At 47.7% G+C, this 13,234-nt stretch overlaps 5 protein-coding genes across 5 annotated transcripts; 3 read left to right on the top strand and 2 right to left on the bottom strand.

Moving 5' to 3' along the window:
• Positions 1-2,235: 2,235 nt before the first annotated feature.
• Positions 2,236-3,492, top strand: BDW43DRAFT_303002 (fatty acid desaturase-domain-containing protein; the record flags this gene model as incomplete). The annotated part of the gene is made up of 3 exons (XM_032045351.1): positions 2,236-3,019; positions 3,078-3,246; positions 3,294-3,492. 3 exons carry the CDS (start codon positions 2,236-2,238, stop codon positions 3,490-3,492), a joined length of 1,152 nt encoding a protein of 383 aa, XP_031896417.1.
• A 423-nt stretch (positions 3,493-3,915) lies between these two features.
• On the top strand, positions 3,916-5,683 carry BDW43DRAFT_322078 (major facilitator superfamily domain-containing protein; the record flags this gene model as incomplete). Its single annotated transcript, XM_032049480.1, has 2 exons — positions 3,916-4,029; positions 4,166-5,683. 2 exons carry the CDS (start codon positions 3,916-3,918, stop codon positions 5,681-5,683), a joined length of 1,632 nt encoding a protein of 543 aa, XP_031896416.1.
• Positions 5,684-5,719: 36 nt separating this feature from the next.
• On the bottom strand, positions 5,720-7,353 carry BDW43DRAFT_302999 (major facilitator superfamily domain-containing protein; the record flags this gene model as incomplete). The annotated part of the gene is made up of 2 exons (XM_032045350.1): positions 5,720-6,909; positions 6,960-7,353. 2 exons carry the CDS (start codon positions 7,351-7,353, stop codon positions 5,720-5,722), a joined length of 1,584 nt encoding a protein of 527 aa, XP_031896415.1.
• A 1,251-nt stretch (positions 7,354-8,604) lies between these two features.
• Positions 8,605-9,683, bottom strand: BDW43DRAFT_314778 (uncharacterized protein; the record flags this gene model as incomplete). Its single annotated transcript, XM_032047901.1, has 3 exons — positions 8,605-8,868; positions 8,926-9,549; positions 9,660-9,683. 3 exons carry the CDS (start codon positions 9,681-9,683, stop codon positions 8,605-8,607), a joined length of 912 nt encoding a protein of 303 aa, XP_031896414.1.
• A 1,008-nt stretch (positions 9,684-10,691) lies between these two features.
• Positions 10,692-11,998, top strand: BDW43DRAFT_314777 (acyl transferase/acyl hydrolase/lysophospholipase; the record flags this gene model as incomplete). Its single annotated transcript, XM_032047900.1, has 4 exons — positions 10,692-10,999; positions 11,067-11,073; positions 11,129-11,403; positions 11,449-11,998. 4 exons carry the CDS (start codon positions 10,692-10,694, stop codon positions 11,996-11,998), a joined length of 1,140 nt encoding a protein of 379 aa, XP_031896413.1.
• Between the last annotated feature and the right edge of the window lie 1,236 nt (positions 11,999-13,234).

Below are 13,234 nucleotides of genomic sequence, written 5' to 3'. Positions count from 1 at the left end.
ATAATCTGGGACTGATTCACAGTGACAAGGAGTAAAATGGATGGATTCTGAGTTTTACTATCAAAAACAACGTGTTACCCAGATTCCGCTACGCTTAACGGAACCTGAATATTACACCGTCTTGGTGGTGCTCTAAATGCAAAATGTACCCTGATCGCAAGGTCCGAGAAGCTGCGGCTATAGCTTATGGCCTCAGTTCGCTGCCTTCTAGTTTTAAGACTAGTCTCACAATCCTGCCTGTCGTGATATCCTAAACCCTACCTTACGTGTCTCGAGGTCACAGGACTCACGAACACCATATCTCTGAGCGGTGATCACCTCAATAGCTTCGTTTCCTTCCTAAGGTTAGAAATTTCCGTACAGAGTCACCTATCTGAGTACAAATCGATTCCTTATCTATTTCATCTTACCAGGGCTGTCACAACTAGCACAAGTACAATAGTGTGTCAAAAGTCTGATTACACTCAAAAAAATCAAAAAAAAAGTAACAAATTCAAAATCGATTTTCTCAACAAATTCAAATGGATTTAATCTACAAATGAGTTCTATAGGTTCCTCATTCAATACTTTGTATACCAGCCACGTGCTCGATGTACAGCTTGAAGTCTACGAGGCATAGATTGAATTAAGTGGTCTATCACCTCCTGGGATATAGCTTATCAAGCTTCCTGAAAATGCTTTCTAAAGCGCGTCCAGTCAATTTATGATCTTCCCCCTAGAAAGAGCATAGGGTAGAGCTCCAAAAGCTTGCACTTAAGCAGGGCCCAGATGTGCTCTATAGGGTTTAAATCACGCAAATGAGATGGCCAATCCAGAACCCAAATTCTATAGGATTTGAACCAGTCCTGTGCTTTAGCTGAAACATGAAGTTTTGCATTATCCTGCTGAAATATAGTGCCGGATTTATAGATTGGTAAGAGGCCCGTTTCTAAGCAAGCAATATATAATTTCATTAAATAACTGTCCTGGCAAGCTAATTCATCCTGCTCTATAATGATCAAATCAGATCGGCTACCTAGCCATATAGAATTCTATACTATTTAGGAAATATCTTTTTCATGAGTTATTAGATTCACTAGATCACGCCTGTAGGCTTTATTTGAGAAACAAAAGACATATTAAGTAGAGAAATTAGACTTTCTCTACACTAAGTATTTATCAGAAAATATAGTTTATTTCAGTTAGTATATCTTAGCCACACACACATAAATTGAAGACACTTTTTGGCTACCTTAGGCCTTAGAGCTATACGCTTCTTGCTTTTCCATTTTTTTTAAATGAAATCGCTTAAGAACCCGCTGGATTGTTAAGGTAGAGACCCCAGAATCACTATTTGTATATAGGGCTCTGTAGCTAAGTTTTGGTCTCCAGTGAGCCAACAGATAGATATAGCGCTTAGTAGAATGATTAAGCTTTGCAGGTCTCTCCTTTCTATGAAGTGATTATAAGATATGATTGCGTAGAAAGCGCTTTTCTGTTGAATAGATTATATTGCGACTGACACCAAATTGCTTAGCCAATTGAGTTGGAGATGCCTTGTTTTCTAGAGCAGATAAAATGGCTGCTCAAGTCTCAGGAGAAAGCCTCTGCATTAGGCCTTCGATTTCCACTTATCTCCGTCCCAAAAGCCCTCATTTTGATGTAATAGCAGGTGGTTGAAAAAGGTGGGTTCTTTCGACGCGTCGCGGGAACGCGCTAGTGTAATCAGACTTTTGACCCACCTTGGTATCAAATCGTTAATTATGTGTTTATGTCCTTTATTTATCTCCACAAAAGCTAACAGGTCGCGACTTTGATGCGTTAGTATCACAGTAGTATCTATGGTTCCTCACTCATTTTTGTCAAGCTAGGGTGCTTGGTATTCTGATCTGCATGCATTATGCAACTCATCATGCGAACATGCAAGACTGTGTCTTTTTAGTGCAGTATTCCCATAATCCTGACCGCTATTTCATTCAAGTACCGCTAGCTTCACTGGGATGGTTTGTACACCTGTAAGCTTAACACTTGGGGAATGTTCAGTATGCGAGGGGAGTGGGGTGCCAGAGTAAATATATATCCTGTCTCGGGAGAAGCGTTGGCTGTAGGTCAAAAGAATATACCTGCCCTCTTTGCAGGAAATATATACGAAAGGAACAGAAGAATCCACACCATCGTGTCTTGCAGCCATGGAGACGCCCTCATCGACCGACTGTAGAACGGTTGGTTCAAACGGTAGAGCTATGGATGTATCTAATGCGGCTACAGGAGCCCGGTATACGTGAGCTTCGCGAAGCTATACCAACTCACTGCTTTCAACCATCCTATGTGAGATCGTTCTCATACCTTGCTCGAGACCTTTTAATTATCGCTACACTCGCACTTGCTGCGCTGCAATATATCCCGGTCATCGCCAATCCTTGGCACCGGGCATTGGCCTGGACCCTTTACGGCTTTCTCCAGGGATTGTGTGGAACAGGCTTATTCGTGCTAGGGCACGAGTGTGGTCATGGTGCGTTCTCACCATCTCCGCGTGCCAATGATGCCGTTGGATGGGTAGTTCATTCTGCCCTCTTCACGCCATTCTTTACCTGGAGGTCTCTTCATAAGCAGCATCACTTGTACACCAACAATCTACAAAAGGACTACAACTACATCCCTTTACACAGAGAAACATTTGCGGCAAATCTGGGAATCTGCCCTGAAGCGATAGAGGAGCTTACGGCCGACGCGCCAATCGTCACTCTTTTCCGCATCATCGTCCACCAGACTTTCGGATGGCTCGTATACATGACCGGATGTCTGCGGCTCACGTTACGAAACATGGGCCGCCCTCGGAGAACCTGGCGATGGTGGAGAGAAAATGCAGTCCGGGCATTGCTGGCGCTGCACAGTCATTGGGATATATGGACGATTGTAGCTTCGGATATTGGCCTGGGCTTGACAACCTCTGGCCTATGGTACTTGGCGAAGAGTGTCGGGTTTTCGACTATGTTTTTCCTGTACATTGTGCCATGTCTTTGGGTGAACCATTGGTACAGTAAGGAGAGCGTGTTCTATCCCCAGTCTTATCTGTCACCCCGCTAAGTGTCCCGTAGTTGCAATCACTTACCTTCACCACATTCACCCGGATGTACCGAAATATGACCAGTCGGACTGGACCTTCCTCAAAGGTTCACTTGGGACAGTGGATCGGGATTTTGGTGTTATTGGAAGATTCTTCTTCCACAACATCATTGACTACCATGTTGTCCATCATTTGTTCCCGTAAGTTCAAATAGCCAGGGGCAGTAATTAGCTAACCGTGGCCCCAGGCAAATACCATTCTACCATGCCAAAGAAGCGACAGATGCTATCATCCCGCTCATTGGGGATAACTATATTAATGATAGAGAGAATTCTTATCTTGGGGGTCTATGGCAGGCATTCACTGATTGCGAGTGGATAGAGCCTGCTCAGGGGGGCCAGGCTTTGCGTTACAAGAGACGACCTGTGATGCACAGGAAAACATGAGGCCAATCAATTCTACCTCATTTTGTAGAATGATTGCGAAATATTTCTTACTGATACGCGATACTTTCCAGGATCGTTGTGTAGGATCATGTGGATGGCATGGTGCATATTAGATTACAAACAACAACACAAGTGCATAAACCTAGCGTATCACGCATGTAGTGACGAGGAGACCCCTTGAAGATTGGCCGCATTTCCTGCAGTCACCCTTGAACTGAGTATCATGCCAGGGGTTTCATGGCAACCTTCACCGCTGAAGGAGAGGGGGCTAGAGAAACCTTATTGGATTCGTCCTATGAAAGTCATCCAAAGTCATGAGGAAATTGGAAATGCAGTTTTTGGACCGTCTGTATTTATATAAAATATCCGCAGTGGCTCACACAACCATAGATTTCATTGAGATGACTAGAGGCGAACTACGAAATGACTGCAACCAGCTCTAGGACCGCTTGGAGAGTCCATATTATCACTTACACCCTAGCGCTTGTTGATTTTGCTGCCGTGCTGGATTCGACCTCTTTATCGGTTGCTCTGCCGGTTCGTACACTAATATTCTGCTGAACCTTCTGCCGCCGCTTCCGAATTTTCCCCAGCCTCCCTTGTTCTTGTCGCTTATTTGACTTATGCTATTTGAAACTCCTACTGATCGGCCCACCAATATCCTTCGTGGCAGATCATCACTAGAGCTCTCAATGGAACATCGATTGAGGCCTTCTGGGTAGGAACGTCTTTCTACCTCTCCTCGACTGTATGCCAGCCGATAATCTCCCTCATTTCCGACATATGCGGCCGCAGATTCGCCATTCTTTCCTCCCTGGTCATCTTAATAACAGGATCCATTCTCGGGGCGGTCTCGCACAACTTCACGGTCTTACTATTGGGGCGATGCCTCCAAGGATGCGGTGCAGGGGGTGTTTCCGTAATGGCTGATGTGATTCTGACGGATATCATTCCCCTTCGCGATAGAGGGAAATGGTACGGGTTGATGAGTGTCCTATCCACCATCGGCTATATTACAGGCCCATTGATTGGAGGGGCACTTGCACAGCATGCCAGCTGGCGATGGATCTTTTGGATTACCCTCCCATTTGCGGGTGTCGGCCTCATCCTCCTGACTCTCTTTTTGCAGCTTGAAGCGGAGTCTATTTCGTTACGATGTCGGCTTTCTAACATTGACTATGCTGGCATCGTGCTTTTTATGTCATCATTAACTTCGTTTCTTATACCTCTCGCGTGGGGAGGAGTCATCTACCCTTGGACCTCATGGCACACCCTGGTCCCGTTGATATTTGGAGCAGCGGGTTTAATTGCGTTCATGACCTACGAGCATCATGTCGCTCGCAATCCGTTCATCCCGCCACTGATTTACTCGAATGTCTCCTCCGCTATTAATTACCTCGGTGTATTCCTTCTTGGACTCATCATGTGGACCTTACTATACTACCTACCATTATATTACGAAGCCGTCAAAGGATACAGCACTACCGTCGCAGGTCTCGCTATCTTCCCACAGACTCTAACAATCGGACCAGTGGGTATTGGTGTTTCCATTGCTATCGCCAAATTGGGCCGCTACCGCTGGGCATTATGGACAGGCTGGGTTGTATGCACCATCGGGCTCGGCCTCCTTTACCCCCTGGGTGTGGAAACTAGAATCGCACAGTGGATCTTCCTCAACGTGCCGGTGGGTCTTGGCATCGCGTTTCTGCTGCCCTCCATTATGCTGGGGATGCAGGCCTCTGCACCACCGGAGCTTATACCCATGTCTGTTACATTGTTTGGCACGTTCCGCAGTCTTGGTCGTGGTGTGGGAGTTACTCTTGGCGGGGTTATTTTTCAGAATCGCATGAAGGTTTATGTACGACAGATTCCGCATCTGGCGGATAAGGCTGCGGAGTACTCACGAGATGCGTCTGCTTTGGTGCGGGTGATTGAGATGGTGGCGGTTCAGGACGATAGGGTGAATTTACGGACAGCATATGCAAAGTCGTTGGGGGATGTTTGGGTTGCGCTGGGCTCTGCTTCAGCGGTGGGGCTTATCACCAGCTTGTTTGTGAAGGGGCACACAATGAATAAGGGGATTGAAACACGGCAGCCGCTGAAGGGGGCTCGCTCTGATGACTCTACTGAGGGCCAAGTCAAGATGAAGAATATGATCTCACAGAACGAAAAACCAGAGTCAAGATCTTGACTAAATGAAAATTTACACAACTAGGTCATCGGTAATTCAGATCATCCACACCCCTAATCCCATCACCGCAAAGAGAACCCCGGTTACCAACCATGTCAGCCCAATCCACGCTCCTCCCAGGCCCAATCCCATTCTGAACACATTCGTTAGGATAAAGATAGCCACGACATTGCCTACAGCCTGTAACCCTTCCAGGATCGTGTATAGCTTTGTAGTTTTGTCCGTCTCGACCATTCGTGTAATTATTGACCGTGCTAAAAGCAAAAAGCCAGACCCTGCTGCATGGAGTATCATACTGGGAAGGAGAATGAATAGGGATGATGAGATCCCAACCCCAAATATCGATAGAGTAAGACAGACGATGCTGAATCGTGAGAGGTATATCTCTGTCTTTTGCGGGGATACCCGTCGATGAAGTCGTTTTGATATGTAGGGGAGAATGAAGAATAGGACTGGGATATTGAGAGCAGGCTGGAGGGAAACAACAAGGCTGGCGCTGGCGAGGGTCCAGGCGAAGCGAACAGATATATATTGAACTAAGAAGCCGTTACCCCCGATAACGTTGCAGATGAAAAATGCAGGGAGAAGAAGCAAGATTCGGTAGTTGGTAAATAGGGAGAGGTACGTGGTGATAACTCGCCGCAGTTTAACACGAATAGCGAGGCTCGGCAAATTATGATCGGTGTTGCAGGCGTAAGAGCCACAGCAGGTTCGATCGACTTGGTCTTCGTAATGTATGGGTGTACACTCTTCAACAAATGCATTTTCAATACTACATAGTCGCTCCGGACAAGCCGAGGGCGAAAACACGGGTGTAGTTTCTCGCAGAAAAAGCACACCTATCAGTCCGACGAGATTAAAGCAATGACCCATCATGAATGGTATCCAGGGGTCCAGATTCATCAGTCCTGAGCCGATAGCACTCGCGATGAAATCGGCGACCATTGTTGTGACGCCCAGCCGCAAGAATACAATTTCTCGTTGAGCGTCTTCCGTCACCTCCGCTACCCTGTTCCAAAGAATGGCGAACAGGAACACGGGGCCACCACCCACAACCCAGCTCAGAGGTGCAAGCCAGATCGCCGGAGCGGGAAAAATGTTAGAATAGTACAACGGTGTTGTCAGCATGATACCATTGAGTAGAAAGCCAGCCACAGTAAGACGGAGGACACGTTTACATCCGAGCTTATCTGCTAGGAGGCTGTATGGAATTGCAAATAGGGCGCCTGCTTATACTTAACATTGTCTTTCTGTAAAGTGAAGATGGGTGCTCTACTCAATAATGAATGGAAGAAGAACCAGTACCCCTCAACAACGGCGAACACCGTCTGCACTTCGGTGATCTTACACAGCTTTTCTGGCACCCGTCCCGAGGGGCCTATCCTGCCTGGATTATGCACTTCCCAGTAGTGTAGACAGACAATTGATTCTATGATACGGCCCAATGGTGGGAGCAACATCCGAATGCCCATTTCAATTGCAAGAAAGATGAAGAATAAAGCAATCAGGGACCCTGAGCAAGGCCACTTTGGTGGATTCTGTTCGTCGATGTCGTCTTTTATACCAGGCATGGCTGTCTCAATTCGGTCATAGTCTCGATCAGCTTGAAGGAATGGAGCAACTTCGGTATGCACATCTTCAATGGGTGATAATATCCAGACAGAGGACATTGTAGTAGATACTGAGACTCCTCGGTATCCCCCCTAACAGATAGGATCTTAAATATTTTGTTGCGCAAATCCACACGAGGTGGGAAGTCAATTGATGTTAGATAAGAGGGTTAGAAGTGATCAGATGATGGGGATGTAACCGTAGCAGTAAGGAGAAATCGCACTGCAAGGGCTCAAGGTTTCTTGCCATTTTATGGTAGGTTGGTATGCCCTGAAACAAGCATAGCGAGAGAAAAAGATAATAATTAACAAGGGGAAACATATGTCTGCAAAAAAACAAAGATATGGTTTCGATATAATAAGCAAAAAAGTAATACTATGAATATTATGGTATAGCCAACACTGACCTTGAAACTGCTCAATAGATTTGGATCACACATTGCAGACGCCAGGAAGACGCAAGAACATCAGAAACAGACAAACCAGGAGCCAAGAATAGCGAATGTCGATACACTGCAGCAACTTCCAGTGCATGGATGTAATTTCTCTGGAGCTAAATGATTTCAATCCTTGTGTCTCTAATTGGAGTAGTACACGCAGGCCCTTGCTCGCACACCGCTATAAATATAAATCTAGGACACCAACTCTATTGCCTAGAAGCTCGGTAAATCGGTTATGAGTCGGACGTGGATGGAGGTGGCAGGAATCACAGCCCTTAATACTGGCAGCATTATTGCTATTAATTGTTTGGTTAGATATGGTGGATAGTGCACGATTCTTTCAATCCATAGAGCCTGAGAAAGCGTCGCTTCTCGCAATTACCGCCACTAGCACGGGGAATACGTTTACACTTAGCACGGGGCACAAACAGCGCAGGCCTGACCGTACGGGCCAATCCCCTACTAATGCGGTGCATAATGAGTGTTGCGGGTTGAGTTGGTTGTGGAAGTAAAGAAACGGAGTTCGACAAGAGCGGGATCGAAGGACGAACTCCGTTCGGGAACAGAAGGATCCATGTTTATGAGTGCTTTTTGTTGCTGTTCTTTCAAATTAACTTGAAATACGAGATTAATTAACTACTAAGTGAACAAGTAAACGATAAACAAATATGCCGACCATAATGAATACCGTTTGACCTCCAAAAGGTCCCATGACCCTTGAAGTGTCGATTCATCTAGTTTGATAAAAATCATACCTACGCCCTCTCTCAGTCAGCCCTCACAACGATCTTTAGAACGGGGCTACTATCTAACCAGGTATGGACACATTCGACAAAATACAATACAAAGCACGTTCTAAACTATTTAAAAGTTACCATTGCCTGTCACTATTAGTCGCCATGTAATAGTGATCCGAATTGCGCTCAACCCAATTTATGACATCTAGAGCGGCAGAACAAGCACTGGCATCATACTCTTTCATACCGTGTCCATACAGCAGGCCATCGACGCCGGATTTCTCCAACAACATATTTGCAAGGTTCCCGGTTTCGGTTGTTGTAGTCCAGGTGAATACCCTAGCGAAGTCGTGCTGCTGATCGCGGATGCAGGACCCTTTCTTCATCTGAGAGAAGATCTTGTACTCATCAATCCCTCTATTAGAACAGTCGCCAAACCCGAGGTCCTAGAATACTGACACGCCTTTGTCCATGACTCTCTTCGCCGTTGGGATAAGCTTCCCCTGACCCTCGAAATTTTTCAAAATCTTTTCGGCGCCAGCAAACGGTCGAATAACACTCACAGCTTCATCAGTGGTTAAAGATTCGCCGATCGATCGGAATGCGACGCTATTATCAGGGTCTGTGAAGGCGTACAGGACGCGAACACCATACAGCTCGAGATACTTTCGGGCCAGATTTTGCAGCGTGGATAGTCTGCAGGCAGGTGAACTCGAGCATCTAGGATTCTTCAGGTCCAGAAAAACAAATCCCATCGTGTCGCTGGCGTTTCTTCTCTGCCCGATGGCTCGGAACATGTCTGCCGCGCTTTGCTTGCCTTCGGGTGATGCACTTGGTGATGAACAGTCGTGGTTCACAAACCACCCCTCCTCATAGGGGCACATGTCCATCTCGATGGCATTTGCGCCATTGCTGAGGGCTATATCAAGGCTTTTGATGTACGAGACCCGGTGTGCAACTGCCCAGAGTGGGGCTCCCTTAGTTGCCGTGGGAGCGTCTAGCTGGTTTATCAGAGGAGTCTGGTCGGGGAAAGAATGAGGAATGCAGGCTACCAGTGGTAGGAACGCTGTGGTAAGAGCCTAGAGACATAGAGTAGAGATTAGCGTCTTTGCTAGGTTACTCGGATTGTTATTACTGTGGTTGTAATTGAAATAGCTATGTATACTGAGTAAGTGACAGTTCTTTATACCTCCAGCATTAACGCTTGCGCCATAACCTGTTGAACTAGTCATACGGATCATGAAGCGTGTACTAGAGTTGTCCTCGGATTTGATATCCATGGAAATGGTTAGAAGGTCTACCCTTGCATGAAGTCATGTATATGGAGTACATGGCTTCATGATTGACGGCGATGTTGAAGACTAGGCGGGGATGCATAGCTACCAAGCGCGAATATTTAAAGTTAAGCTGACAGGCACCCCACAAAACATCTCAGTAACTTTTCCCACAGCCCTAGTACCAACAATCAACGGGAACGATGATCGAAAGTGCAAATGACATAGATCATTGAACCTATGGCCTTGCGTACTGTTATGTGTTGAAGTTCACGCATGGCCCCGCTTGACCCATGATATTGTATGTAACTTACGGTTCACAGCTACAGAAGAATGGGTTGACATATGCTCTATAGCAACCGTACCACGGTCATAAAGCTTGGAAATCCCTGAATAGTTGAGTGTAGTTCAGAGAGTCTGTTTAGAGTTATAGAGTGCAGCGTAGCTTCACACAAAAGCCCATGGATGTATTGCCTGTCTAGCCTATATATAGGTTGTCCCTACACTCTACGGGCTATTGCGGGCAGAATACGGGACACTGCAGACGTAGGATGGTGCAGTTTCCTGCAAAGTCTACGTACAATGTATGTGTCAGAGATCGAATAGCGATTCGGCCTGATGACCGTACAGGATACCCTACCCAGGTGCGTGGACAATCGGCCACTGATGAGGAACATCAGACCACACGACAGATTGGGTTTAAGGGGAATTCTGAATCCTTTAGGCATGGAGCCCCCTGGGTTCATTTCTTTGTTCAGTTTAACCTCACTGCTTAACATTTAGTACAGGGTACAGCTGTAGGCGATCCGGCCGAATATGATAGTATCCGCTCCGCCCTTGGAGGGCCAGCGTCTGGCCGTGAAAGGAATCTGGCCATTGGATCAGCCAAGGGATTCGTGGGCCACGCTGAGGGAGCATCAGATGTTATTTCACTCACTAAGGTCACTATGATGATGATGCAACAACGCTTCATTCCGCTCCAGGCCAGCCACACAAAGATGAACCATAATATTAATGTACGGGAGGATGACATTTTGGAGGTGGTCACTGATCTGCGGTCATGGGATGATGACCACAAGGTTGCCATCATTAACAATTACGGTGCTTGCGGTAGCAATGCGTCCATGATTGTCGCCCAAGCGAAGGAGCCGTCGAGTGGCATATCGAGAAGCCCCGATGAGAACCGTCAATATCCCTTTTGGATTCCTGGTATTGATTCTCGGGCCATCACAGCTTACTGCACGAAACTAGCCTCGTACCTGTCTTCATTACACAAAAGCCCTAACTCGCTGGCTGATATCTCCTTCAATATGAGACGACAGTCTAACCGTGGGCGGAGGGCTACATCTTCACCTGCAGCTCTCTTACTGAGCTTGATCAAAAGTTGCTGCAGGGGGGCGGAGGTTCTGACCTAGACGCTGCTGGTATCACTAAAGTCAAGGCTGAGAGGCCGGTCATTCTGTGCTTTGGCGGCCAGGTTTCACTATTCGTTAGGCTGGACCGTAAGCTTTACGACAGTATAACCATCTTTCGCCAGCATCCGGATCGTGTTGACTCGGTGGTGACGTCTCTAGGTGAACCGAGCATCTTCCCAGACATTTTCTCGCGCGAGCCTGTCCAGAATCCCGTCAAGCTACAAACTATGTTGTTTGCAATGCAGTACGCCTGCGCAAAGAGTTGAGAGGATTGTGGTCTCAGGTCTAGAATTGCAGCAGTTGTTGGCCATTCTTTTGGTGAGATTACTGCTCTATGCGTGGCTGGTGTGTTGAAACTACAAGATACCGTCCGGCTCGTCATAGAGAGGGCCAAGCTGGTGCGCGGTTCGTGGGAACCTGAATCGGGAGCAATGATGGCTGTTGAGGCCGACGAGTCGGTTGTCCACGAGCTTGTACAAGAGGCAAATCGCACCCCTAATTCAGACGGCTCAGTTAGCATTGCGTGCTACAACGGTCCGCGCAGCTTCACGCTAGCTGGAACCACGGCGGCAGTAGACGCAGTACAACTCCTTATCCACGGCAAATTTCCCCATATCAGGAGCAAACGACTCAGTATGACCAACGCATTCCATTCCAAGCTTGTTGAGAAGTTGGCGGAAGGCTTGGGACAGATTGGCAAGGGAATAGAATTCCAACCGCCTGTCGTCCCAATCGAACGCGCCACAGAAGAGGCGAGCAATGGCCAGTTGGATTGGACATATTCCCCAACACATGCGCCGGCCTATCTTTTTCAACCATGCAGTGCAGCGCCTGTCTAAGAAAAATCCGCAAGCTATTTTCTTGAAGGCTGGTTCGAACTCCGCCGTCACCGCTATGGCAGAACGGGCGCTGGCTCAGACTTCACAACGGGACCAACACTTCCAAAGCCTTTCCGTGACAAATTGTGAGCCTGGCTTTGACGGCCTAACAAATGCCACGGCCTCACTGTGGAAACAGGGTCTACGGGTGATGTTTTGGGCTCACCTCCAGCTGCAGTCGCACGACTACACGACATTGGTCTTGCCGCCGTACCAGTTCCACAAATCGTCGTCCTCGCGGCACTGGCTGCCGATATAGTCTCTATTGGAAGAAGTCAAGCAAAGAGCCGCTAAAGTGCTCCTAGAACAAACCGGTTCACTTCCAAGAGAAGCGGAACACAAGAGGCCATTAGCGATGTGGGACTTGTCAGATACTAGGATAGCCGCAAGAAGCATTCCCGTTTCCGTATCAACCCCGAATCGGGCCGTTACATGGAACTGGTTTCGGCCATGTGGTTGCCCACACGGCGTCCATCTGTCCAGCTACGCTCGAATTCGACATAATGATTAAGGTCGTGCTCAGCCTCCATCTTGAATGGAAGGAGGCAGGCACCATGCAGCCCGCCGTGCGTGACATGGTCAACCACTCTCCTATCTGCTTCGATCCGTCGCGTGTCTTCTATCTGGACCTGGTGGCGACTGATCCTGGTCAGGAGTGGAATGCCTGCTTTTTCAGCGTGGAAAATGAATCGGGAAGACATGATATACATGTGGATGCATGTGTGCAAGTGCGTTCGTTGGAAGATCACCAATATACCAAGGAGTTTTCACAGTTGACTCGTTTTGTCGGTCACTCAGGAACTTCTCCATGCCCGCCTGGCCGACGTCGGGGTGGAAATACTGCAGGGCCGGCAGGTGTATCGGGCCTTTGGCATGTTTTTCGACTATTCCGACATCTACCGCGGCGTGCGCTATGTCGTGGGATGCGGAAATGAGTGCGCTGGTGTGGTGCAGCTGGACATGAAGCACCGGCGCAGCGACACATGGCTTGACGCGCCACTAAGCGACTCCTTTGCGCAGATCGGTGGTATGTTGACCAACCTCATGAGTCCGGAGACGTCCACAGCGAACGATGACATTTATATTGCCAAGGGGGTTAAGCTGCTGATGCGGGCACCGAGCCATAAGATGGCCGAGCATGCTGCTGTCGATATGTGGCATGTGCATGCACGCCATGCGCGACAGGGCGAGAGGTCC

Source organism: Aspergillus alliaceus, assembly GCF_009176365.1.
Source record: "Aspergillus alliaceus strain CBS 536.65 unplaced genomic scaffold BDW43scaffold_51, whole genome shotgun sequence".
Classification (NCBI taxonomy): domain Eukaryota; kingdom Fungi; phylum Ascomycota; class Eurotiomycetes; order Eurotiales; family Aspergillaceae; genus Aspergillus; species Aspergillus alliaceus.
The sequence above is the reverse complement of the archived record's forward strand: the minus strand, read 5'-3'. Positions and strand labels throughout refer to the sequence as shown.